General features: G+C 52.2%; 2 protein-coding genes across 2 annotated transcripts; one reads left to right on the top strand and one right to left on the bottom strand.

The window, feature by feature from the left end:
* The first annotated feature begins 239 nt into the window (after positions 1 to 239).
* GUCA1A (guanylate cyclase activator 1A) lies at positions 240 to 6,295 on the top strand. The gene is made up of 4 exons (XM_036101862.2): positions 240 to 440; positions 5,239 to 5,388; positions 5,718 to 5,811; positions 6,123 to 6,295. Exons 1-4 carry the CDS (start codon positions 240 to 242, stop codon positions 6,293 to 6,295), a joined length of 618 nt encoding a protein of 205 aa, XP_035957755.1.
* A 1,646-nt stretch (positions 6,296 to 7,941) lies between these two features.
* On the bottom strand, positions 7,942 to 20,144 carry GUCA1B (guanylate cyclase activator 1B). The gene is made up of 4 exons (XM_036101835.2): positions 17,522 to 20,144; positions 11,514 to 11,663; positions 9,815 to 9,935; positions 7,942 to 9,109 (listed from the first exon to the last, which is right to left on the bottom strand). The coding sequence occupies exons 1-4, from the start codon at positions 17,726 to 17,728 to the stop codon at positions 8,982 to 8,984; spliced, it is 606 nt and encodes a 201-aa protein (XP_035957728.1). The 5' UTR covers positions 17,729 to 20,144; the 3' UTR covers positions 7,942 to 8,981.
* Positions 20,145 to 23,973: the final 3,829 nt, after the last annotated feature.

Raw genomic sequence — 23,973 nt, 5'->3', positions numbered from 1 at the left:
CATCTCCTGGATTTGGCCGTGGGCTTGCGCAGCCCCCCATTACCTTCGTCCCTCTGCTCACCACCTCCTGACATTTCCCTGCGCTGTCTGATTCATCAGACCCTCTTTGCTCAGCTTGGGAGGACTCTGGCCTGTGAGCGAGGAGGGCCCAGGGTTAGAAAGCCAAGCCGCCCTGGGGCAGGGGCCGCGGGGAGCAGGATCCATCCACCTCGGGCGCCGGCCCCGCGCAGGCCTGGGAGATGGGCAATGTGATGGACGGGAAGTCGGTGGAGGAGCTGAGCAGCACCGAGTGCCACCAGTGGTACAAGAAGTTCATGACCGAGTGCCCCTCTGGCCAGCTCACCCTCTACGAGTTTCGTCAGTTCTTCGGCCTCAAGAACCTGAGCCCGTCGGCCAGCCAGTATGTGGAGCAGATGTTTGAGACTTTTGACTTCAACAAAGTGAGCGGAGGCCTGGGTGGGGGGCGCTGGAGGCCCGGGCAGTGCAGGGCTGGGGGGCACAGGTGCCGGAACATGGCGTCTGCCACAGGAGGGGGTGTGCTTCTCTGTGTATCCGGGGCTACGTTAGGGAGTCAACGGATCTCATGTTCATTGAGCACCTACTGTGAGTCAGGCACTGGGGGTTCAGAAACAAAGCAGGCCCCATCTGCGCCCTCACCTTCCAGGGGAAGACGGAGGGGTCCATAGGTTAGTGTGCCCACAGACCCAATCTAATGGCTTCCTCTGCCTCGTCCACACACACGTCTCGGTTTACTCCAAGAACAAGTGTGAACACTTAGCAGACAGTCGCTGAGCACCTACTAAGTTCTGGGTGCTGTGCCTGGAGGTTTGCCCAGGCCCTTAGAGGCTCCCAGGGTACAGGAGGAGAGGGAGTGGAGAGGAGAGAGCAGGATGATAAGCCTCTGGCCCGGCTGGCCTGGCTCAGGCAGGCCCATGTTATGTGGGTCGTCCCTGATGCTCTGTGGTCACCCGTGATGCTCTGGGGACAGGCCAGGCTGCCTGGTCGCTGGGACCTCCGGGCTAGTCCTGACTCCAAAGTGCCCAATGACCTCAGCTCACCTTCTCTCAAGTGGGTCTGAATGAAGGTCTGCATGGTGGTCGGATGGTACTCTCCCTGAGTCATCACTGGGACACGGGGTGAGGACTTCCTGATCAGCTAGAGGGGTACTGGGGCAGGGGCTGGGCACAGTGAGTTAGGGCCCTTAGTTTTCATCAGCTGGGTGGCTGTGCACCCAGCATTCCCCCCCCCCCACCATCCTCAGCTCAGTACCCGCATCTGCCATGGATGTTGAGAGCATGAGTCAAGATGTTTGTTGGTTTCAAGAGCAAATCTTCCATTTATTTGGAGCAATTCAGTCAAGATACAGTGGCAGAAGGACCCAAATCTACAAACCTGTCTCCCCACCTCACTGGGCCCCACTCAGGATGTGATGATGCTCTACCATGCATCCACTTCAAGCTGGGGACAGGCTGCCCAGAGCTTTCTCGGCCCCCTTCACTGCCCAGAGGGTCCAAACACCACTGTGGGCAGGGCTTCTAAGGACAGCTGGGGCTCAGAGGCTATTTAAAACTCACTAATATTTAGGGTCAAGGGTCCAAAGCAGATTATGGGCTTTGAGTCCCAACCTCAAGGGCAGCATTCTGGTGCCCAGTGGCTTTCCTTTTGGAGGGGGCGGGGGGTTGCTGGGGAGCAGAGTACTGGCGCCCACAGCACGGAGACCAGAAGGGATGGCATCAGCATGCTGGGCCCTCCAAGTGCTCCACAAGAAGGAATAATTCCTGAACAGCAGGGAGGAAATTAATGGTTGAGCCTCAATGCCTTATACCCAAACACGCAGCTTCTCACCTGCTAAGGAAACCCTTGGGATCAAGACACATCTCCAGAAGGACCTCCTAAAATCACATGTATGACAGCAGGGAGGGACAACCGAAAAATCCTGTATTTGCAAGCATCACCTCCACTGCCCCAAACTTCCTTGATTACACCACGCACACCTTCACCTTATGGCCTTTGTGATGCTTGGGACCCTCTTCCTCCAGAATTCTGCTTGGCTCACACCTTCCCCCCGCTACAAGTCTCTGCCCCAAATTCTCCTTCCCGCTGACACCTGCCCTGATTTCCTGGTTGAAACCTTGTTTCACTGGGGCTAGCCCCTGCCCCTGCATTTCCTGTCCTACCTTCCCACAACCAGAGCACGTCTCCTCTTCCAAGACGTGCTGAATTACACTTAGCCACTATGTTTGTTGTCTGTCTCCCCCGCTGGAATGTGAGCTCCACGAGGACAGAGATTTTTGTCTGTCTGGTTCAGTGCTGTATCCCCAGGACCTAGAACGATGCCTGGACCACGGTAGGTGCTTAACAAGTATTTGTTATATGAGAAATCATGAGTTCTATGGGCGAATTCTGTGTTTTATAATGCACATTAATTTAAATACATAATTATTAAAATGAAGAGTATCTTTGTAACTCTAAAAGGCCTCACATACACCAACGGTGTCAATCCCCTTTGGGCAATATTGCCTTCTACCCATTGTCCCGAGCAGAGAGCAGCGCGGCAGATCGGCAGAGAGATGGGACACCGGAGCGGGAAGTTAAGCGGGGCTGTGCAAACGATGGCCCGTGGGCCCATTTTTATGAATGAAGCTTTATTAGAACACACCAAGCGCACTTGTTTGCACATCACCCAAACGGAAATATTTGCTATCTGGCCCTTTTCAGAAGACGTTGGCCAGCCCGCCCCTGAGTTAGCGGACAGTTGCATCCTGGTGGACTGTGCCGGGAGGGCAAGGTTGGGGGATCGGGGAGTGTGCCCCAGGGGATAAGCACGTACTTTGCTTACTTCAAGGTTTTGCCTGGTCTTGGCCGTGCCCGGCACTCACACAGGTGCACACAAATCGATGTAAATCTTCAGCCCTGCCTCTGAGCGCCGGGTAGGATTTGGGCCACCTAGTTTCTAGCCAAGGCTTGCTCATTCATTGGTTACGGCGTCTAACTCCTCTCAGCTTCAGCTTTCATCTGAAAATGGGGACGAAAAATCCCCCCTCCCGGGGAGGTCGTGAGATTAAATGAGGAAAGCAAATAACACACTCAGCAGGAGGCACTAGAAAGAAGTGAGTATCGCTGTGTATCCTTACTGAATTTCACCCAAACCACAGTCTTGAAAAGCGGGCACTATCATTCCCAGTGTCCAGCTGAGGGAGCGAGGCTCAGAGAGGCTGACTTGTTCAAGGCCACATTCTCCTAAGATGTCAATTAGCTCTTTCTGGCACAAAAGCCCATACTTTTCCATTGCCCCCTTTTAGCCATTTAAAAAAAAAAAAAAAATCATGAAAGTAATTTTGTACAGCTCACTTTAAACATTTCCCACAATAGAGAGAGAGAAAAAATGAAAAACAAAAGTGTCCTCGCTCCGTGTCCTCTTGCCCAGGAGAAACCTCCTTGCTGTTTTTCTTGCTTCTCTGAGCATTGTGGCACGGGGGGCTTTGCTCTGTTCTGAGGACAACCCCGGGCAGGGGTCGGGCAAGGATCGAATGAGCTAAGGTGGATGTGAAAGCCTATGAGCACAGGGAAGCACCACACAAATGTTCAGTATGATACGACACCCAGTGTGGGGTTCCAGCTCATCAAGGCCTCACCTGAGGCCTAGGGCGGGCACAGAGCCAGATCTCAGAGGCTATCCTGCCCAGCCTCTGCCACATCTTTAATGACAGTGCTCCAGCCTCTGCTTGTATGCTTTCAGTGACAGGCAGCTCATTACTGCACGAGGCTGGCCCATCCAACCAGCGGCAAATCTGCCCATTAGAGGTCTTCCTTCTGACCCCAAATGTGCCTCTGGGTAACTTCCCAGTTCCGGAGCCGGGGTTGTGAGTAAGTGGAGGAACAGGGGCTGGACTCTCAAGTTCACACGCTCTGAGTGCAGGGCTCCTTTAGAGTGCTCAGCTTTTCTGCAAAACACAGGCTTCCCTCCTCCAGCCTCACTCAGCTTGGGGGCGAGATGGGCAGAGGCAGGCCTATGTTCCCCACTTCCCTGACCCCACTGGTGGGGCTGGCAGGGGCGGACAGTGGGTCAGCCTGTGAAATTTGGGGGACCCTGGAGAAATACCCCCTAAGCATGTCTTGTGCCACCCTCTCGCATGGTCAATCCCTCCCAGACTCAAGAGGCCATCACCTTTCCCAGGAAGCTCCCCTGAGCCTCTCCTCTGGCCTCTGTCCTGGCAGAGTTGTGTGATCTTGTTCTGTGATTCCATAATGTCCTGTCCAGACGTGCTGTCACTGCATTACATCGTGTTGGCATACTGATCTCTCTCTCTCTTTTTTTTAAAGATTTTTATTTTATTTATTTGACAGAGAGAGACAGAGCCCAAGTAGGCAGAGCTGCAGGCAGAGGGAGAGGGAAAAGCAGGCTCCCCGCTGAGCAGGGAGTCCGATGCAGGGCTCAATCCAAGGACCCCGGGATCATGATCTGAGCTGAAGGCAGACGCCCAACGACTGAGCCACCCAGGCGCCCTAGTGATCTCTTTATAGAAACGATCATAGTAAGTGTAGTAACAGTAAGAGTTAACATTTCCTCAGTGTTTACTAGATGTCAGGCAGTGTTGAGTACTTTAGATACATAAACTCGCTTAATCCCACCACAATCCCACAGAGGTAGGTACTACTATGACTGTTATAGATGAGGAAATCGAGGGCCAGAGACATTGAGTCCTTTGTCCCAGATCCCACAGCTTTGAGAGGGTGAAGGCAGGATTCAACCCTGCACCCCAGCAGGGTGCATCAGGACGGGGCTCATATCTTACTGAGTTCTGAAGCCTCTGTCTATCCCCGACCGAAGAAGGTGCTCAGTAAAGTTCGAAGAATAACGGGAAGAATAAGACAGGTGTTCCTTCCTCCCTTTCTACCCCCTGCCCTCTCCCCAGCTCGAAAAACCACGCCTTTCCCCAGGGGTTCCGTTCCTCTTCCTCCACCTACACACACCTTCTTGCAACTGGAAGGGCTCCAGCTGGAGAATCACATGGGAGAAGCCAGTGACCGTTAGCACCAAAATGCCAGTGAAGAGAGAGCACACCCTGGGGGGGTGGGTTTACCAGAGATGCTGGCAGCCTCTGGGGCAGGCCAGGCGGGCTGCCTGGAGGCGGGGACAGAAGCGGAGGGACCCCGGCAGGAAGAGCGCGGGGCGCGGCTCAGCCTCTCCTGGGGCCTCTGGGGAGCGGGCTCAAGGCGGCTGCGCCTCTCGCCCAGGACGGCTACATCGATTTCATGGAGTACGTGGCTGCGCTCAGCCTGGTCCTCAAAGGGAAGGTGGAACAGAAGCTGCGCTGGTATTTCAAGCTCTACGACGTCGATGGCAATGGATGCATCGACCGCGACGAGCTGCTCACCATCATCCGGGTAACTCCAGGTGCCGAGGGCCGGGCCGGGGCGGGGGCAGCGGCGCAGGCGGACCCGGAGCTGACAGCCCGAGGGCGGGCGGGGTGGCTCTTCAGCCGGCAGAACTGCAGTGTCAGAAGGGGACACGATTGGGACTGCGGGTCCGGCGCGGGGTGGGGATGGGGGGCAGCTACGTGACCCAGGCCACGGGCCGTCCACTCTCTGGGCCTCTGTTTTTCCGTCTGTACCGAGACAAGCTCTTAAACCTCAGCGCGGCCTCTAGTGCCCAGTCTGTTGTTTGGGCACCACTGAGGCCGAGCTAGGATGGGTCCTTCCCTTCTTCTCCCCAGGCCATCCGGGCCATTAACCCCTGCAGCGACTCGACCATGAGTGCGGAAGAGTTCACCAATACAGTGTTCTCCAAGATTGATGTCAATGGGGACGGTGAGGAGGGCGGGATGGGGGCCGCCAGGGGAGAGGGGCGGGGGCGGGGGCGGGGGCGGGGGGGCAGCTAAAGAGGGGCCTCTGCTGGCCACATTCTCCATCTGCCCCTGCCCCAGCCACAAGAGTTGGATTTCAGGGACCCCTGGACCAGACTTTGGGCTCCGGCTCCTTTGGCTGCTCCCCCCACAGCCTCACTTTCCCCAGCGCTGGCTCTGTCCCCTTTGCAAGACTCTGGCTCTGGGCCCCAGGACAATGCTCCCGGGGAGACGGGGGCACCCTCCTCCCCCTGACTCCCTTTCTCTCTGTCCCAGGGGAACTCTCCCTGGAGGAGTTCATCGAGGGCGTCCAGAAGGACCAGATGCTCCTGGACACGCTGACACGGAGCCTGGACCTCACCCGCATCGTGCGCAGGCTCCAGAGCAGCGAGCAAGAGGAGGAGGGCGGGGAGGGGGCCGGCGGCAGGGAGACTGAGGCAGCCAGCTGAGCCCCCCCGGGCTGCTTCTGCACTGGGGAGGGGATGTGTGTTGGTGCCTGGGGTCCTCATTGTAATACTAGATGCAGTCTACTGAACTCAAAGCCTCAGCTCGCCTCTTTGGGGTGCAGGGCCGGGGCAGAAGGGCAGGGGTGGGAGTACGGAGGATGGTTCCTGAACCCTGTGCATGACTCAGCACGTGGTGACTGCCTCCTGCTGGGGGGCCCTGAGAGCCCTCCCCCAGCTTTTCCCACTGAGCTGCTCCAGTCCCCCTCTTTCCCAGTCCAGGGAGCTCCGCCGCAGGGCTGGGCTTTCCCGGACGCCGATGGAATCCTACAGCTCAGGAGCTGCCATCACACACCCAACCTGCACCCCAGCATGACGAGCCTACTTGTGTGGTGCGTTGATTTGTTCCTCCCTCCCAGAAGCATTTATTGCACACCTCCTTCGTATGAACGCAGGATATTGGACACGCCAAGAAGAGGATAGATCTCATCCCTAAGGAACTAACCGGCTAAGCATCATTATAATAAAATATGGGAAGAGAAGCTATGGTACTATAGAAAGTCCTCATTTATCCCGAGGAGATCCGTCTTCAGTTGAAGTGACGGCATAGCACCCTGACTTTCCCTGCTGGCCCTGCAGTGGCCTGTGGCGCCCTGGGGTTTCCCACAGCTCTGCGACTCATTGCGTGTGGCAAGTGTCCTGACGATCCATCCCTGGTCTAACCTAAGTCCCTCTTGCTGCGTGACACCTGACACCAGTTGGGAAGTGGGCCAGGCTGTTACAGGCGGGCCCCATTCCCATTCTTTGCACACGCCAGCTTTAGGAAGACCCGTCTGAGAACCTGGGGAGAGACACAGGCTGGAGCAATTGTGCTCATTTTTGCAAAGATGCTTCTTCTTCTGGGCTTTGAGTCTTCACTGCAGCTGGGTGTGGGGAAAGGACAAGGAGTGAATAAAAATATAAGGGGAGGAGAGAGAAAACAAGGGGCAAGAGGAATGAAGCCCCCACCCCAGGGGGGGGGCGGGGAAGAGAGGGTCCTACAGATCACCGGGACCACCCCAGCCTGGGAAGTCAGCCAGGGCCTATGCACAGACCTGCCAGGAAGGTGGAGATCAATGCCAGGGCAGCCTGGGACAAAAGGGAATTGACATTTCTGCGCCTTCTCTTGGGGGCTGCCTCTTGGGAAATCCTGAAGGTGGGAGGTGGGAGGGTATTTGAACAGAGTTAGGACATTTCCCCATTGTCAAGCACACACCACCTTCCTGACTCGGGGGCAGATCTGTGTCTCACCTGGATTACTAGTCTTTTTTTTTTTTTTTTTTTTAAGATTTTATTTATTTATTCGACAGAGAGAGAGAGAGCGAGAGCAGGAACACAAGCAGGGGGAGTGGGAGAGGGAGAAGCAGGCTTCCCGCCGAGCAGGGAGCCCGATGTGGGACTCGATCCCAGGACCCCGGGATCATGACCTGAGCCGAAGGCAGACGCTTAACGACTGAGCCACCCAGGCGCCCCTCACCTGGATTACTAGTCTTTTTAAATCGACCGTTTTTTACCTAAAATTTATTTCTAAAGGAAACTTTAGATGAATATCATGCCTGTGAAATTGCAGTTCAGTAGGTGAGTTTTCTTTTTCATCCATCAACGTAAAGACATCTCTTCGAACGACTCCCTTTATTTAAATCTAGTTTGTACACTGGGGCTGCACATAGAGTTTGTATGACAAAATAATTCCACATCTAAAAAAATAATAATCAGAAAACCCCCTGCTTTCTCCAACTTGCTCAGTGTGCAGGGAAAATAACTGAGGTTAGGAAGAGAGAAATGGCCACCTTGGGTCACTTGGCAGCTGGAGGCAAAGCCGGGCCTCGAACCAATTCTCCCCGGAGACAGAGGTTTCCCCATCCTTCAAGGAGACTCCTCTGGCTTGTGGCTGGGAACCGGGCAGGTCCATGGGGGGGCGGGGGGGCGGTGGAGAGGCCGGTGTGGGATGAGGGGTAGGGAGGGGGAGAGGAGGGTTGTGTGGGGGTGTGGGTTGGCAGCAGGGGCTGGGGGAGCAGCATCAGGGCAGAGCTGAAGCAGCTCCTTTAAGCACAGCCGAGGGCCGGAAGACCAGAGCTTTACTGGCTGCAATTTTCCCTTGCGGACACCCCTGGTGAAGACAAGTTGGGGAGGGGGAGGCAAGACTCCTCCCCATGAACTCTTCAGGATCCTGGGAGGATGTAATTATGATCACACTCACACCCCAACTTCTATTTTTTCTTCAGACTCGACACCTTCCAGCCCCTGGCCTTCACAGTGTGTGGACAGTCTCATTGCTAATTTGGTCTATGGGACCCCCCCAGTCCCTCAGTATTCCCCTGCTTCCAGCTAAGAACCAGGTAGGAAACTGTGGGTGCCCCACAACCACCCAGCCGAAGCATACTTTTCTCAGAAGGAGCTGAAAGGAGAGAGGAAGCCAGTTCCCTTCACCACCCCAGTAAATCCTCCCAGTGGACTGGGTCCTGTTGGCCACTCGAGACTGACAGCCCCGATCCACCCCCCTCAGCCCCAACCCCTTTCATAGGGGGTGCCAGAGAAGAGTGGGCACAAGCAGGCTGAGCCAGGGACCCTCTCACTATTCTGGAAACCTGGAGAGCCTGGAGTCTTGGAGGGGCCTGTGGACTCGAACTGGGCTCCCAGGACCCCAGACCCCTCAGAACATGGCACTTTTCCGCCTCTGCTGAGAGATCCAGCCACAGGGATTCACGTCCATCTGCAACATCTTCATCACCCACTTGTCACGGCGGGCACCTTCGATGAGCTCATTCAGAGACAGCTGGCCTGAGCAAGGGGTAGGAGCGATGGTCACGTGGGAGCATGAAGACATGGGGCTGGGGGCAAGAGGAGAGGCCTCCTCTCCCAGGGGACATCCTCTTAGACAAGCCTACACCTCTTACACAAAGGAATCTGCAGTCCCGGGGCCCAAGCCTGGGGGCTGGTCAATTCTCCCTGTTCTCCAGGAGTCTCCTGGAGGCTTCAAGAGTTTCTTAAAGGGACTTGGTTTGTAAATGAATTTAAGTTTACTTTGGCCCATGGTACCTTCAAAATGTTCCTGAGGGCTCTTCTGGGTGTGTTCCCAGCCAGCTCCCTCCCTCCGCAGCCTTGGGGCTGCTGCGCCAAGCTACAGGACAGAAGGCCTCAGTAGCCTGAATGGGGGCCTACCCTATGCCCGTCTCTCCAATACCTCACCCCATTGATTCCTTGGAATTACTATTATCCCTTTTTCCAGATGAGGAAACTGAGTCCAGGCGGAGCGGTGAAACGGTCTGCCTGACTCTAACGCTCCTACTCTTTCACTGCGCTTGCCCTCGGCAGCTCCAGTGGGAGCTTAATTCGCTCTGGCCAACATCACGTGCCAGCGACACCCCGGTTAGGTTATGTCCTCCTCTCCGCCCCCAGCACCCAGCTGAGGGGAACAGTGGCTGGGAGATGGAGGGCCTGGGGGTGCTGTGGAGTGGGCCGCCCCCCATCGCTGCCCCCCATTACCATCTCCATTCTCATCCACCAGAAGGAAGATCCTGTCCACCACCTCCTCGGGTGTGAGCAGCTGTCCGTGCTGCTCAGAGTCCACCTCCATCCTGCAGGCTTTCTTCAGCTTGTAGATCGCCTGTGGGATAAAACCCGAGCGACGGCCCTCAGCGAGAGCTTGCGTGCTCCCTCCCTCCTCCCGCTGCCAGGACCCCAGGCCCTCAGCCCTGCGTCCCCAGCACTGCCCCCCTCGCAAGCTGGTGCGTCTTAGGACCACAGGACCCAGACCCTAATAAAAAGTGACCCGTCCTAAGGCTGTTCTCTCAGGGTCCAACTGCATGTCAGACCTCACAGGCCACCCCACCCTGATGCTAGCTAGTGGCTTTTCCCCTGTGAGCGTCAGAGTGAGCCCCAAACCCTTCAGTGAGGGAGGTACCCGGCTCTGTGGTGGTCTCAACTCCACTTTACGCAGGGAGAGATGGAGATCCAGAGAGGAGAGCATGAAGTGTACTTATGGGCGTATGTGTAACATTGGATGATGGGAGATACTGGGGTTTGGACTGGAGGGAAAAACAGGTTTCTCCTTTGCCCTGTGTCCCCTCCCTGTGAGGCACTGTTGGTGAAGGGCAGTGGGGAAGAGACAGAGAACTGTGAGGGTTTTCCTTAGTTTCTCGACGGGGCGCTCTGCGGACAGAGGCCTCTCTTGTCAATCCCAGGGCCTCACGGCCTAGTGCAGTGCCTGGGACACGGTGGGCCCCACCGACAGGGTCTGGGAGCCCTGGAGCTACAGCCAGCCCTGGCAGCCCCTTGGATGGATAAACTTGGGCAGACCACAGAACTGCCCCGAGGCGACTTCTTTATCTGTGACCTGGGTGGACAGCCCCCACTTGGGAGTACAGTTCTGGGGAGGAACAGGCTGACGCGGGTCAGGTGTCAGTCCAAGCTATACTAGGGACGTTTTCCTCCTTGCTCATTCTTGCTAATCGTCTATCAGCGTGGTTAGTCCTGCAAAGAATCAGCTTTCAGTTTTGTCGACTTTTCTTCTCTGTGCGCTTGTTTTCTACTTCATTAATTTCTGCTCTTTAGTATTTCCCTTCTTCTACTCTCTGGGTTTAACTTACTCTTCTTTTTTTTTTTTTTTTTAAGATTTTATTTATTCATTTGTCAGAGAGAGAGAGAGAGCACAAGCAGGGGGAGGGGCGGGGAGAGGGGAGGGGCAGGGAGAGGGGAGAAGCAGACTCCCCACTGAGCAGGGAGCCAGACTCGGGGCTGGATCCCAGGACCCCACGATCATGACCTGAGCCCAAGGCAGGCGCTTAACCACTTAACGACTGAGCCCCTAGGCGCCTCTGTTTTTTTCTAATTTCTTGAGATGACTTGTAAGATCATTGATCTTCAGTCTCTCATTTTCTAGCATATACATTTTAGGGCTAAAAAGCCTCTGCCAGCCCAGCGTTGGCTACATTCCCCCGTTTTGTTATGTTACGCGTGCATTAATATCCAGTTCAAAATACTTGGTGCGCCTATGTGTGTGGTATAATTTCTATGATGTCTGGAATATTTAGGAGTGTGTTGCCTTATTTCCAAACCAATGGGGATTTTTTAGGTATCTTTTTGTAATCACTTTCTAGCCTAATTCTGACTGGGGTCGGAAAGAACCCTCTGAATGATTCCAATGCCGCCCCCAGCCGCAGGGGCCCCCCCGGCAGCCGCTCACCCCCACGATGTCCAACAGCTCCAGGCGGTCGATGCAGCCGTTGCGGTCCTTGTCGTAGATCTTGAAGGTCCACTTGAGCTTGTGCTCCAGGTTGCCCCTCAGCACGAGGTTCAGAGCTGCCACATACTCCAGGAAGTCGATGGTGTTGTCCTGCGGTGGGGACGCGAGCTGTGAGGCCCGCCCCGCCTTCCCCGGGGCGCAGAGGCCGGCGGATTCTGGCCCATCCATCCCCGCACGCCCAGGGCTTCCCCTCCGGCCATCCTCGTGGCCTCTACAGCTTCTCTCATGGCTGGGCTCCAGCCCAGCATCCTTACCCAGTCTGGGATCATCCCATCCTACCTGCCCTTCCAGGCCCAGCTCAAGGATCGCCTCCTCCAGGAAGCCTTCCTTCTCCAACCACTTCAGCTTACAGTGGTCTCTCTCGCTCCCTCTCCTAGCATTCAGGGCCCCTCTACTCTGTTCTGCGCAGTTTGGGTCTTACTCTGGTGGCCTTGCTTAGCCGTTCCGTGCCTATGTCTCATTCTCTACCTGTATCATATGCTCCCCGAGAAACGAGGGGCTTCCACTGCCTTTGTCTCTCCTTTGTGCTTCGCACAGCGCTGCTGCTGTGTGTCAGGTCTCATAAATATGTATGAATCCATGAATCCGTGATTGACTTCATTTGAATTTGGCACTAAGGCAGTTCTGGAAGATTGGAAAGCCGCGCTCACACTAAAAATGTCCTTTGCCCTCTCATTCACTCTGAGCCCGAGGGAAGGCAGACAGGCCGTGGCTCCAGCCCGGCTCACGGCTCACGTCTAGGCTCAGGTGGGCATCACCTTCCCCGCAGGACAGGCCTCCTCCACCCCCACCCAGGAAGGGGCAGGGGAGACCGAACTCAGGGGCTAACTGCCCAGGGGGAGGAGGGAGGCGCAGTCCGCCTCCATGGTGACTCTGACCAAGTAACCAGAATGTGACGGCAATGATCCAAAAGCAGTACACGAGAGGCAGAAGGAGCGCTTGCTTCTTGTCCTTCCACACCAGTTGAGTTGGAGGTGAGAGGCTGCTGGTGGTGTCTGCAGTGGGCTGGTCAGGCTGAGCCTCACAAGGAGCTCCCAATTCTAGGAGCTCCTGCTTCTGAGGGCGGGGACCTCAGCTCTCCAAAGCCAGAACCCGAGCCATCACTCTCCCCAGAGTGGCTGTCATGCATGGGGCTTTGTAACCGGAAATGACATTGCAGGCCCAGAGCATCTCTGGCCCATTGGGTCATGCTGCTCGGGAGTCCCACCCCCAGATCAAGGGCTGGTGAGCAAGGTGAGAGCCACGGAACAGGACAGACAATGAAGCAAATAGCAAAAAGCCTATGGACGAACCAAGAAGGAAACAAAACAAGCCCACCTCAACACCCAAAGTGTCTTATTCAACACCTTTTATGTGATCACTTCTGGTCCTCCACACCCCGCACCATGTATTCATCTAATTGAGGTCAGACTGTGGCTATGGTTTTATCTCCTGGATTTTTATCTTAGAATGCCCCATGTCTTTAAAATTATTTGAAATCATTTTATTTTTTTGAGGGGGTACTCTGCAGTCCTTCTTGCTGAACATGGTTTTAATATTTTACGTTACACAGGGAACATCTTTATGTATAGATATGTTTTCTTATATCTCTGGTAATTTTTTTAGGGTAGGTTCTTAGCAATGGTTGTTTTTTTTCTCTCTCTTTTTTCCCTAGTCTTTAATGCACTGTGTAAGTCTACCGTTCTGAGAAATTTTGTCACATGTGTAGATGGGAGTAAATCTCAATGCAAGGACATTCTCTTGTGTTACTAGTCACATCCCTCTTCTGACCATAACCCTCGGCAGCCACTGATCTGTTCTCCACTTGGAGAATGGTATACACATGGGATCGCACAGTGTGTAGCTTTAAGATAGGCTGGTTTCACTCAGCACGATGCCCTGGAGACCCATCCAAGCTGCTGAATGTATCAACACTTCCTTCCTTGCTATTGCTGAGTGGTCCTCCACTGCACGAATAGCCCCTCGCTGTTCTCACTCACTGAAGTTTATCTGGCTTGTTTCCAACCACCCTCCCCGAGCTTTACTGAGATATAATTGCAGACTAGCCTTTTAAAGAACATTGTGTGAGTTTAAGGTGTACAATGTGATGATTGGTTGGTTGTTCTTTAAAAGGCTATTTTCATTAGTAATTGTTTATTAAGCTTACTAAAAATCAATCTTATGTTTCTTTTTTAACAAGAGTAGAAAAACGTATGCTAAATGGTTGGTAGGAACCATCTATGTCACATATGCCATCTCCCTCGGGTTTGTTATACCCACTTTATGGATGAGGAAGCTGAGGCTCAGAGGTTAAATAAGTTGCCCAAGGAAAACCCACCCAGGAAGTGGCAGAGCCTTTCAAGCTACATGTCTTCTCTAGTTCAAGTTGGAGAACTTTCCTTCTCCTCTCAAGGTCTATTACTGTCTGAAAAATGAGCTTCGTATCTAGCACCACAGAGAGAAAAACAAAAAAACAAAACCACTGACAAATCCTTACTCTCCAGACCTATAGATTCTCCCACATTCTTTGTCTAGAACATTCTGTTCTCACAACATCCTCCCTCAGCATGATACGGTCACCACAATGAGCCCTTGCCTCCCAAGAGGCACACTGTAGAGTAGCCCTTCCTGAGGAGTGACCTCACCTGTAAGGTTGTTCAACCCCAGGACGAGTCCTGGAAGCTCCCAGCTGGGACTACTCTCATCCTCTGTGCCCGGCCCTCATCAGCTTCAATTACCCACAGGGGCAACGGGAAGATGATGGAAATGCTTCTGTCAACTCAAGAGCAGGAGTGGAAGTGACAGGCGTGGGATCTGCTCTGTTGGATTATCTGCCCCATTTCTCTCTGAATTGGCTGCGTTTCTGCACCAGCCCTGACCCTACCTCAGGTTACATAAGGATCCCAGACGACATTTGATTTCACCCTCCCTTTTCTTCCATCCCAGTGCATCACAGGGCAACCGCTGGAGAGAAGAGTGTTAGAAGGGAGAGGACTGGCAGAGACGGGCACTCCGACCTCCTCGCCTCCTCCAAACCCCCATTCCTATCCCTCCAGAATTGACGTGTGGCTAGATCTATGACCTCTTGATCTTATTTGCCTCAGAAAGTTCAGACCAGCTGCCCAGAAATGAGATTCACTAATGTAAGGATTGTGCCGACGTGGGGAGTGGAGATGGGTGTGGGTTTGGAGAGAGAAACTAAGTGGGCAAAGGAAAGGAGGAGGGGCTCAGTCCCCAAAAGAGGAACTTAACACACCTCTAGGAAAGCTCTTCCTTCGTAGTAGAATTCCAATTAATAAACAAAGAAGGGATGGTAGAATTAGAAAATTATCAATGGATGTCAAACCTAGCAAATGAAAATCTGAGGAGCAAGAGGATATTTACTTAGTCTCAAAGTATCTCCCCATAAGATGCTTGTTAATTACAAAGGAAAAATGGTAGCTTTACAGTAAGTGGAGGAAACTGGCAGACACCATGGAACCAAGTGATGGAAGTTAACGACTCAGCAATGGGACAGACCAACATGATGTGCCCCCGACAGGAGGCCCTGAGAAGGACATGACATCACCTCTGGGGCATCTGTGCCAGAAACGGAAAACCTGAAAACTAATCACAAAGCTACACTGAACAAACCCAAACTGTGAGACGTTCCACAAAATTAATTGGCCTGCAATCTTCAAAAATGTCAGGGTCAAATAAGACAAAGAAAAGCTGAGATTAAAGATTCCGAATTAAAGGCTAAAAAGACAGGACAAGTAAATGCAATGTGTGATCAGACCAAAAAAAGAAAGAAAGAAAGGAAAGCAAGCAAGCAAGCTATAAAGAACACATTACATGTCAATTTGACAAAACTTGAATATGGATTAGGTAATGGAATTGGGTCAGTGTTGAATTTCCTGATTTTTGTTAAAAAGGTTTATTTATTTATTCGAGAGAGAGAGCATGAGCAGAGGGAGAGGGAGAGAGAAACTGAAGCAGCTCCCAGCATGGAGCCTGACACAGGGCTCGATCTCATAACCCTGAGATCACAACCTGAGCAGAAACCAAGAGTTGGATGCTTAACTGACTGCACCACCCAGGTGCCCCTGAATTTCCTGACTTTGATCTTTGTATCAGGTTATTTAAGAGAACCTCCTTGTTCTTAGGAAAAACACACTGAAATACATGGTGGTAAAAGGGCATGACGTCTCCAACTTTCTCCAAAAGAGAGGGACACACACACACAGCAAATGAGGGAAAATGTAAACAACTGGATAAAGTGTACATGGGAGTCACTTATATTATTCTTTCAACTTGGTATAAGTTTGAAATCCTATCAAAATAAAAGTTATAGGGGCACCTGCGTGGCTCAGTCAGTTAAGTGCCTTCGGCTCAGGTCATGATCTCAGGGTCCTGGGATCGAGCCCCAAGTCAGGCTGCCAGCTCAGCTGTGAGTCTGCTTCTCCCTCTGCCTGCCCCTCCCCCTGCTTGTGCTCTCTCTCTGTCTCTAAGATAAATCAATAAAATCTTTTTAAAAAGTTATGAAGAAAGGAAGAAAGCAGTCGATGCCTATCACGTGCTAATTTGTAAGAAGAGATGAGGGAGGTATAAGGGCTTCAGCTATATCATGCCCAGTAGCCTGACAATCCCTTTGGGATCTTGAGTTGTTATCATACTGAATTTTTAGACGAATATGGGGAAGACTGATATATTTATGATAGTAAGCCTTGTCACGTATGACATGTTTTGTGAAAAATCATTTTCTCTTTCTCAAAAACAAAACAAAACAACAAAACCAGAAACAAACTGCCTTCTCAGCAGGCACACTTGACTGGGAGTCAGGACCCTTCAGTATGTGATCTTGGCCATTCAGTTCACTTCCTTTTGTCCTGGTTGTTTCGTCATTTCATTTGGGTAATGAAGTGGGCTGCGGTGGGCTTGGAGAAGGAGCTTGGAGAAGTCTGAAGCTCAGTCTGTGCCCTTTGAGGGAGTTCATACGGTTCATCTCCAGAGAGGTTTCTGCTGCCCTGAGGACGCTGACCCCACCCTCCCATCCCCCCTGACAGGTGCTGAGGAGATGTGCACTGACTGGTACTCAGGCCAAGGTCAGCCCTGAAGGGCATTCCCAGTGATTCAGCCTAGAGAGTGAAGCTCTCCACGCATGGAGAAGTGGGGTATAGAGGCTTTCTCCAGATCAGTTATCTAGGCCCAACACCCTCCCCTCAATTTGGGGGGCGGAAATAGTACTTGAGGCAAATCTAATGATCTGAAGGATCATGGAGGCACTGGATGGACGACCTTAAAGAATGAAGGGGTTTCCATTTCTAAATTCAATCTCCAGGTTCGCACTTAACAAAATACAGCATCTTCTCAGCTGCAGGTGTCATTGGAGGGCTTAAAGAGATCCTGTGCTTGAATGATTTCATGGAATCTTCCATGACTAGGAGACTTGCAAGGGACGTTTGCATCATCCGTCCAGTTGCCCCATCAGCACAGGAGGCCCCTCCAGCGTGTGGGTGGGAAGACTGGTCTCAACTCCAAGGACCCCAACGAGGGGGAGCTCAGCCCTTTGGGACAGCTCTTTAGCTCCTTATCTTTAGAGTGACAGGGGCTCTGGTGGGTGTGAAAAACCAAGCCCTTAGGCTGTAGAGCCTTGGCCAAAAATACACAGACTGCGGACTGACCTGTGTGCCCTTCTGGCCAGCCTACCTTCAGCTCTCAGCGGGAGGAGAGGCAGAGTCAGGAAGAGCAGAGAGACGGAGGGAGAGAAGGTGAGACAGAGAGGAGGGAAGGAAAGATGGGAAGGGACAGGATGATGGGAAGAGAGAATAGTGGGCGAAAGAGAGAGACAGAAAAGGGGAGCAGGGAATGGAGAGAGGAAAGCAGGAGGACTGGGGATGGGGAGCTCCCTCCCACCAGGGATGCTCCTTCGGCTCAACGGATGTGAGCCAGGCGGGCTGGCCGCCGTCCTCCCTTCATTGCCTCCTTACCCCATTCTTGTCGAAGGCTTGGAACATGCCCTCTACATACTGGGTGGCCTCCTCGTTGCCTGTGACCTTGAAGAAGCGCTTAAACTCGTGCAGGAAGAGAGAGCCGCTGGGGCACTCCACCACGAACTTCTTGTACCACTCCTGGAGCTCGGCCAAGTCCATTTCGCCGGCCGCCTCCGCCTCCTCCCAGCTGAACTGCTGCCCCATCCTGGCCTGGGGGGGATGTCAGGGAGCCAGGGTGGGTGCCGCCTCGGGGGCTGCTGTGGATCCGTGCCTTAGGCGAGGGCCCTCTTCCTGCCTCTTCTCCGCTCAGCCAGCCTCTTCATCATCTCCTGGCGACTGAACACGATGGGCCGCGTAGGGGCAGGTGGCAGGGGGGTGGCACCAGCCCAGCTCAGCACCCTAAGATCATTAGAAGATTCCTCTGGAAGGTCTGACCTCCAGGCAGCTGAGCTCCCCCAGCCTCACCCCTCCCTTCAGTCTCACCAACCACGCAACTCAGCCTCCCCGGCAGATTGGGAAGGGGGAGAAAGGCAGGACACTGACACCCCACCATCTCACACACGCTCCCCGTTCCTTTAGTTGGGCACCGCACTGCTCCAGAGAGGCCCGACTTGGAGACACAGGAGACTCTGAAGTCCAGAGAGGGGCGCAAGACCAACTCCTGGCCCACGAAATAGAACCCGCTGGCGAGCTGGGGCTCACTCCTCCCCACGGCCCAGTGAGAAGCAGCAGAATCGGTGACACGAAGGTCCCCAAGCTCAGTCTCAGCAAGTCACACCCTTGAGTCTTGGAAATTTTCCATTTTCCCATTTAAAGGACAAATGCTTCCTTCCAACACCCTTCATGCAAGACCTAGGGACAGGGCTTCTCCTACTTTCTCTCCCAAGTGTGAGTACATGAGAAGGATCTGGGAGCATGGCTTAAAATACCTCTAAGCCTCTTGCTTTTATATTAAATGACCTGCAAATTTGTTTTTGAATCAATTATATATTTGTGCTTATTTTAATGTAATATTAAAATGATACCTTCAAGAAACCAGAAGATCTGATGCACTTTTCTAGATTCTAGGAGCAGCTGTTCCAGTGAGTCTTCTAATCTCAGGGTAACACTGCCTGTCTCCCATTGGCTGTCCGTTCCTGAATCGTTCTGTACACCTCCAGGCCTGACCCCCTCTCTCACATAACCCCCCACCTCCATATGTCCCTAATCTCTTGACGTTCTTCTAAGTTCTTGCCCTTCCTGAGGTTGGAACCCCACTTCCTGTCATCTTTGCAAGCGCTCATGGATTTTTCTCCCACATCCCTTGGGGTCAGGACAGTAGGGCTCGCTTCCCCGCTCCTACTTGTTGCCTCCACTTTTTCTCTTTTCTGCCTCAAAAACGCTAGTCCCTTTGAAGCCACTTCCGACTCAATCCACTTGCCATCACTCACTGGCGACTTCACCACTTTGTCTCAAGGCACCAGCTTGGTGACTCCCACGTCCAGGTGGAGAGCGGATCCATCCCCCACTCCGGCCTCACAGGTCCCTGATCTCCTTCGTTCCAAAGAGCTTTTCTTCCACCCCGCCTTGGCCTCCCATTTGCTGTGGTCCCTTGGACCAGCAGCTGCAGCATCTGGGAGCTCATTAGAAATGCTGATTCTCAGGCCCCACCTCTCCTACTGAATCCAGAACCCTGCGGATGGGCGCAGCGATCTGTGTTTGAACAAGCCCTCTGCATGCTTCCAAAGCACACTGCAGTTCGGGCCCCACTACTGTAGGCCTTGCAATCACACATTTCTGAACCCCCTCTGAGACATTCACTTCCAGCTCACTCTCTAACACCTTCACCCAATAAGGCACCAGCCTGACCTGCCGCAACCTGCTGATCTCGTTTTGTAACACCCATCACCTCGTTCATACCCTGGCTTTCCTCCTTATCCTTATCCACAGCCCAACACTCTTGCCATTTCCTTGCCATGACCTTGACCTTCGTGACCCTCTCTCCCTCTAACTACTCTGTTGGCAGAACCTGACCCCGGCTAAAGCCACTAACTGTTGGCTAACACCTCACCTGCGCCCATGAGGCACTAGTACACGCTTGTCCCTGCTGATGTCACTCTCCCCCTCCTGAGGTGACTTCTCCACAAGCTGCCTGCCCTCAGACCTTCCACTCACTCCCATGTCCAGCTGATGACCTTGTCACAAACTTCACTGCAGAGAGGAGTAGATGCATCATCACATGAGCACGTCAACTTCCCACGAGACTTCTCTGCATCTGTGCCCATGCTCTCGCCCTCTTCCTGGGTCCCTGGAGGTGGTGATCCTTCCCTTCTCCACCTGTCGGCTCCTCTGCTAGGTCTCATCTCTCCGGCTACCCAAGCACTTCACTCCCATAATTATTCCCTTTCTCTGCTGCATCCTCAGCTTATCCTTCTCTAATGGATCATTCCTGCCCGCGAACTGCCGTAATATCACCTTTATTAAAACAAAACCAAACAAAAATCCTTCTTTGACTCCACATTCAGGGTCCCATTATGGGACTTGCAATGGGTCCATACGCTTTTGCCTTCATGGGTCATAAGGTAAATATTGGGTAAATAAATATTAAATAAATGTTGAAAATATTTTATCACTCATTGGTATAAAGATGAACACAATCCAGTCCAGACTATACTTCTTTCTCATTCTTTCTTCTGATTTTGAAAGAAATGAAACATTTAAAAGAAATTAAAAATCCTGGGGGCCCCAGGCACTGTGCCTACTGCATCCCCTTGGCCCTCCAGCTACTGTCTTAATTTTGGCTCCTCTTCTAACAAAACCCCTTGTGGAAGATGCTATTTTCCAAAAATTGCACAGCAACAGATCTGGTCTCACTCATTCCTCCCATCAAAGGAAGAGTCTATTTCTCCTTCTCTTCAACCTGGATGGGACTTTGTGGCTACTCATTGGAGAGAAGAGGCAAAAGGGACACTGGGTGACTTCCATCAAAGGCGATAAGGCTTCTGCCTGGCTCTCCCTCAGGACTCACCCTTGGAGCTCAGCCCCGTATTGTGGGAAGCCCAGAGCACCTGTGGGGCTTCCGGCTGGCAGCCTGCCTCAACCACCAGGAGTGTCGGGTGAGTGACTCTGCTGATGACTCCAGCCCGTCTTCCAGCCACTGCAGCTGATACCAAATGGGGCATTGTCCCCACAGAGCCGTGACCAAGCTGTAATTCATGCGCGAAGTAAGTGTCACTGAAGCTACTAGGGCTTGGGTGTTTTTCAGATAGCAATAGATAACCGAACATTCTCAAAACTGTTTTGCATCCTCTTCTTTCTTATTCACTCAGCTTACTCCAGTTGGATGCTCTCATCCTTGTTGCTCCATGGAGAAGTGGTCACCAATGACCTACTTTTCTTACTCAATCTGCCAACAGATTCATCCCGGTTCAACCAATGAATTCTTTCCTCAAACACTCCAGGTTTCAAGAACTCACACTCCTCTGATTTCACTCCAACCTCACTGACCACTCATCTCCTTTGCTTGCACTTCCTCCTGTTTAACAAATCTCTTCCTGCTTGGGGCTCCCAGGCTCCTGGTCGGTACCCTTCTCACCTCCCCACAGCGCCCCCCAGGTGAGCTCATTCACCCCCACATACTACTGGTAGGCTGAGTCCTTCTTCAATCTTTTCTTTCTCTTAGATCTCAATCTACCAGTAGGCCGTTCCGTCAGCTCTGCCTCCAAACCATATTCTGAATCCAACCACTTCTCATCACCTCCATTACTGCATCTCTCGTCCAGGCCATGTCCTCACACCTGGTCCCCTACAGTAGGTCCTACCTGGTGTTTCTGCCCCCTTTCACAGTCCCTACCCAGCAGCCAGAATAATGTGTTCTGCAGCATCAACCTCATCTGTCATTCTCCCGCTGCCAACCTTCCAATGGCTTCCCATTCACACTCAGAACTAAATCCACGCTCCTTCCTAGAGCCATGACGCCTGACACAATCTAGCCCTTGCCTACTTGGTCTTCATGTTCCTCGGCCCTTGTCCCCAGACACACTAAACTCATGGGGCCTTACCATTGATTGTTCCTGCTGCCCAGACTGCTCTTCCCCTCTGGCTTCCCATGGCTGTCTTCTTGACACTCTTCCCTCCTCAGAGAGAGATTTCCCAAGCCCACCTCAAGTAGCCACTCAAGTCACTCTGACACTATCCTATTTTATTTGCTTCATCATGCTTAACTGAATCTTATTCTTTTTCCCCCCTTATTATGTCTTCTCCACCAAGTCCAAGATCCTTGAGGAGAGGACTTCATTGTATACACGGAATTCCCAGTGTCCAGAACAGTGCTTGGCACATACAAGAAACTCAAACACTTATTTAGTCACTGAGCAAAGTGCTCAGCACACAGGCGGTGCTGAATGAATGTGAGCTCTTACTCCTTAGTTTGATAGAACAAGTCCCTTGATTCCTTTGAGAGTGGCTGGGTTCGCAGGTAGCTGTTGATGTGAAAAGGCAGTGGTATTTTGGAACTGGAAGAGGCCTTGAAGATCATATGGCCCAGTGATTTCTAACCTTTTCCCCATCTCCTCACACCTGAAGACATGTGCCCAGCAGCTGCTGAGGCTCCGCACCAACAGCACCTGAACTGGCTGGGTGTGAAGGGGTGTCACCCCGTCTCTTTATCGATATTCAAGCAACATTGAGGAGTGACTAAAGCACGGCACCCATGCTCAAGTTAAGAAACTATATGAGCGAGGGTCGCCTGGGTGGCTCAGTCGGTTAAGCATCTGCCTTCGGCTCAGGTCATGATCTCAGGGTCCTGGGATCGAGCTCCACATGGGGCTCCCTGCTCGGGGAGCCTGATTCTCCCTCTCCTCCCTGCTTGTGCTCTCTTTCTCAAATAAATAAATAAAATCTTAAAAAAAAATAAAAAACTATGAATGAAATTAACTTGATTTAGCCTCTGGTCAAGGAATCTAAAATTCAATTGGCTTCTTTCGTTCGGGTCAGTCGTCCATGACCTGCCCTTAAATACTGCTGAGCTGTTGAGGTATAAATATACCATTTTAAAGAGGATTAGGAGCCATACAGAGAAATGATAGCTGGAAGTGAGTAACAATAGCAACGATTTAAGGAGGGCAGGGTTAGGAATTGAGCAGGGATTTGCAGAGAACCCTGGGGATCGCAGGCGGTCAGCTGTAAGCCTGGTTCCAGGAGTAATGTTTGAGAGCTACAAGCCAGAGTCCGCTGAGCCCTGGACAGGCCTGGCCTGAAGGCCTACTGTAAATCACCTCCACGCCAATTGTTCTTGTGACCCAGTGGGACTCCCTTGCTGAAGCCTCAACTCTCCTGTTGCACCCTCGGACACTTAGGACCAGTGTCAGCCCTGAGACCACAGGGTTTGCACTGTATATTATGCTTCTTGCCTTTATTCATACAGATTTACACTTTTTATTCTTTAGATATTTTCCCCCTAGTCAATCTCACTTTTTTTTTTTAAGTCAGCTCCACACTCAGTGTGGAACCCAATGTAGGGCTTGAACTCACGACCCTGAGATCAAGACCTGAGGTGAGATCAAGAGTCGGATGTTTAACTGGCTGAGCCACCCAGGTGCCCCCAATCTCTTTACTTCTAAGCCTTAGGGAAATGAGTAGGTTTTGCTCATGTACAAGGGGAAATGAATTTGGATTTTAGGTTTGAATATTCTGCATTTAATATGTGGACATCTGAGTACTTCCTAGCCTTTCTAGGCTGTCCCTGTCTTTAACTGGAACTCACACCAGTCAGTTGCACTTTTGGTCTCAGCTTCATCTGTGAACTGGAAGGGTGATTGAGTGGGCTAGTCATAACTTGGTTTTCTCTCCTGCAAAATGGAGGTTAAGAGGGGCACCTGGGTGGCTCAGTCGTTAAGCGTCTGCCTTCAGCTCGGGTCATGATCCCAGGGTCCTGGGATTGAGCCCCACATCGGGCTCCTGCTTGGCGGGAAGCCTGCTTCTCCCTCTCCCACTCCCCCTGCTGTGTTCCCTCTCTCACTGGGTCTCTGTCAAATAAATAAATAAAATCTTAAAAGAAAAAAAAAATGGAGGTAATAATTGTAACCACTTTATTGGGTTGTTATGAAGATTAAGTAAGATAGCGTCTGTAATGACTATGTAAAATGCTTGGCATAATGGGTGGTGGTGATTATAATAAGCATGTTATGTGTTTTCCCATCTAAATTAAACTTCGCATCAACTTCAGCAAGTAAATAAGACTTTGCAGCCACTCTAAGTGTTGTCCTCGCCTTGGAGATACTGAGGTCCTTTCCAGCTAGTCTTTAAACAGCACCTACAGCGCGCAGACACCTGGCGCCTCACCAGCTGTGTACGGCCGGCCAGTAACAGCTCTTACATAGTGGATGTCTATCATCCGCCTGGTGTGATGTGAGGCGCTTCTAAGCGATCTAATTTAACACTCCTAACCTTAGTAGTAGGTACTGTTTCCT

The sequence above is a fragment of the Halichoerus grypus genome, chromosome 9 (genome assembly GCF_964656455.1).
Source record: "Halichoerus grypus chromosome 9, mHalGry1.hap1.1, whole genome shotgun sequence".
In the NCBI taxonomy this organism is placed as follows: Eukaryota; Metazoa; Chordata; class Mammalia; order Carnivora; family Phocidae; genus Halichoerus; species Halichoerus grypus.
This window is presented reverse-complemented; position numbering and strand designations above follow the sequence as displayed.

Coding starts and splice junctions, on each gene's coding strand:
- GUCA1B (XM_036101835.2), bottom strand. CDS start 17,728: ATGGGGCAGCAGTTCAGCTGGGAGGAGGCGGAGGCGGCCGGCGAAATG. Junction 11,664..17,521: donor AAGCCTTCGACAAGAATGGG/GTAAGGAGGCAA, acceptor TCCCCACCGCAG/GACAACACCATCGACTTCCT. Junction 9,936..11,513: donor AGCTGTTGGACATCGTGGGG/GTGAGCGGCTGC, acceptor TTTATCCCACAG/GCGATCTACAAGCTGAAGAA.
- GUCA1A (XM_036101862.2), top strand. CDS start 240: ATGGGCAATGTGATGGACGGGAAGTCGGTGGAGGAGCTGAGCAGCACC. Junction 441..5,238: donor AGACTTTTGACTTCAACAAA/GTGAGCGGAGGC, acceptor CCTCTCGCCCAG/GACGGCTACATCGATTTCAT. Junction 5,812..6,122: donor GATTGATGTCAATGGGGACG/GTGAGGAGGGCG, acceptor TCTCTGTCCCAG/GGGAACTCTCCCTGGAGGAG.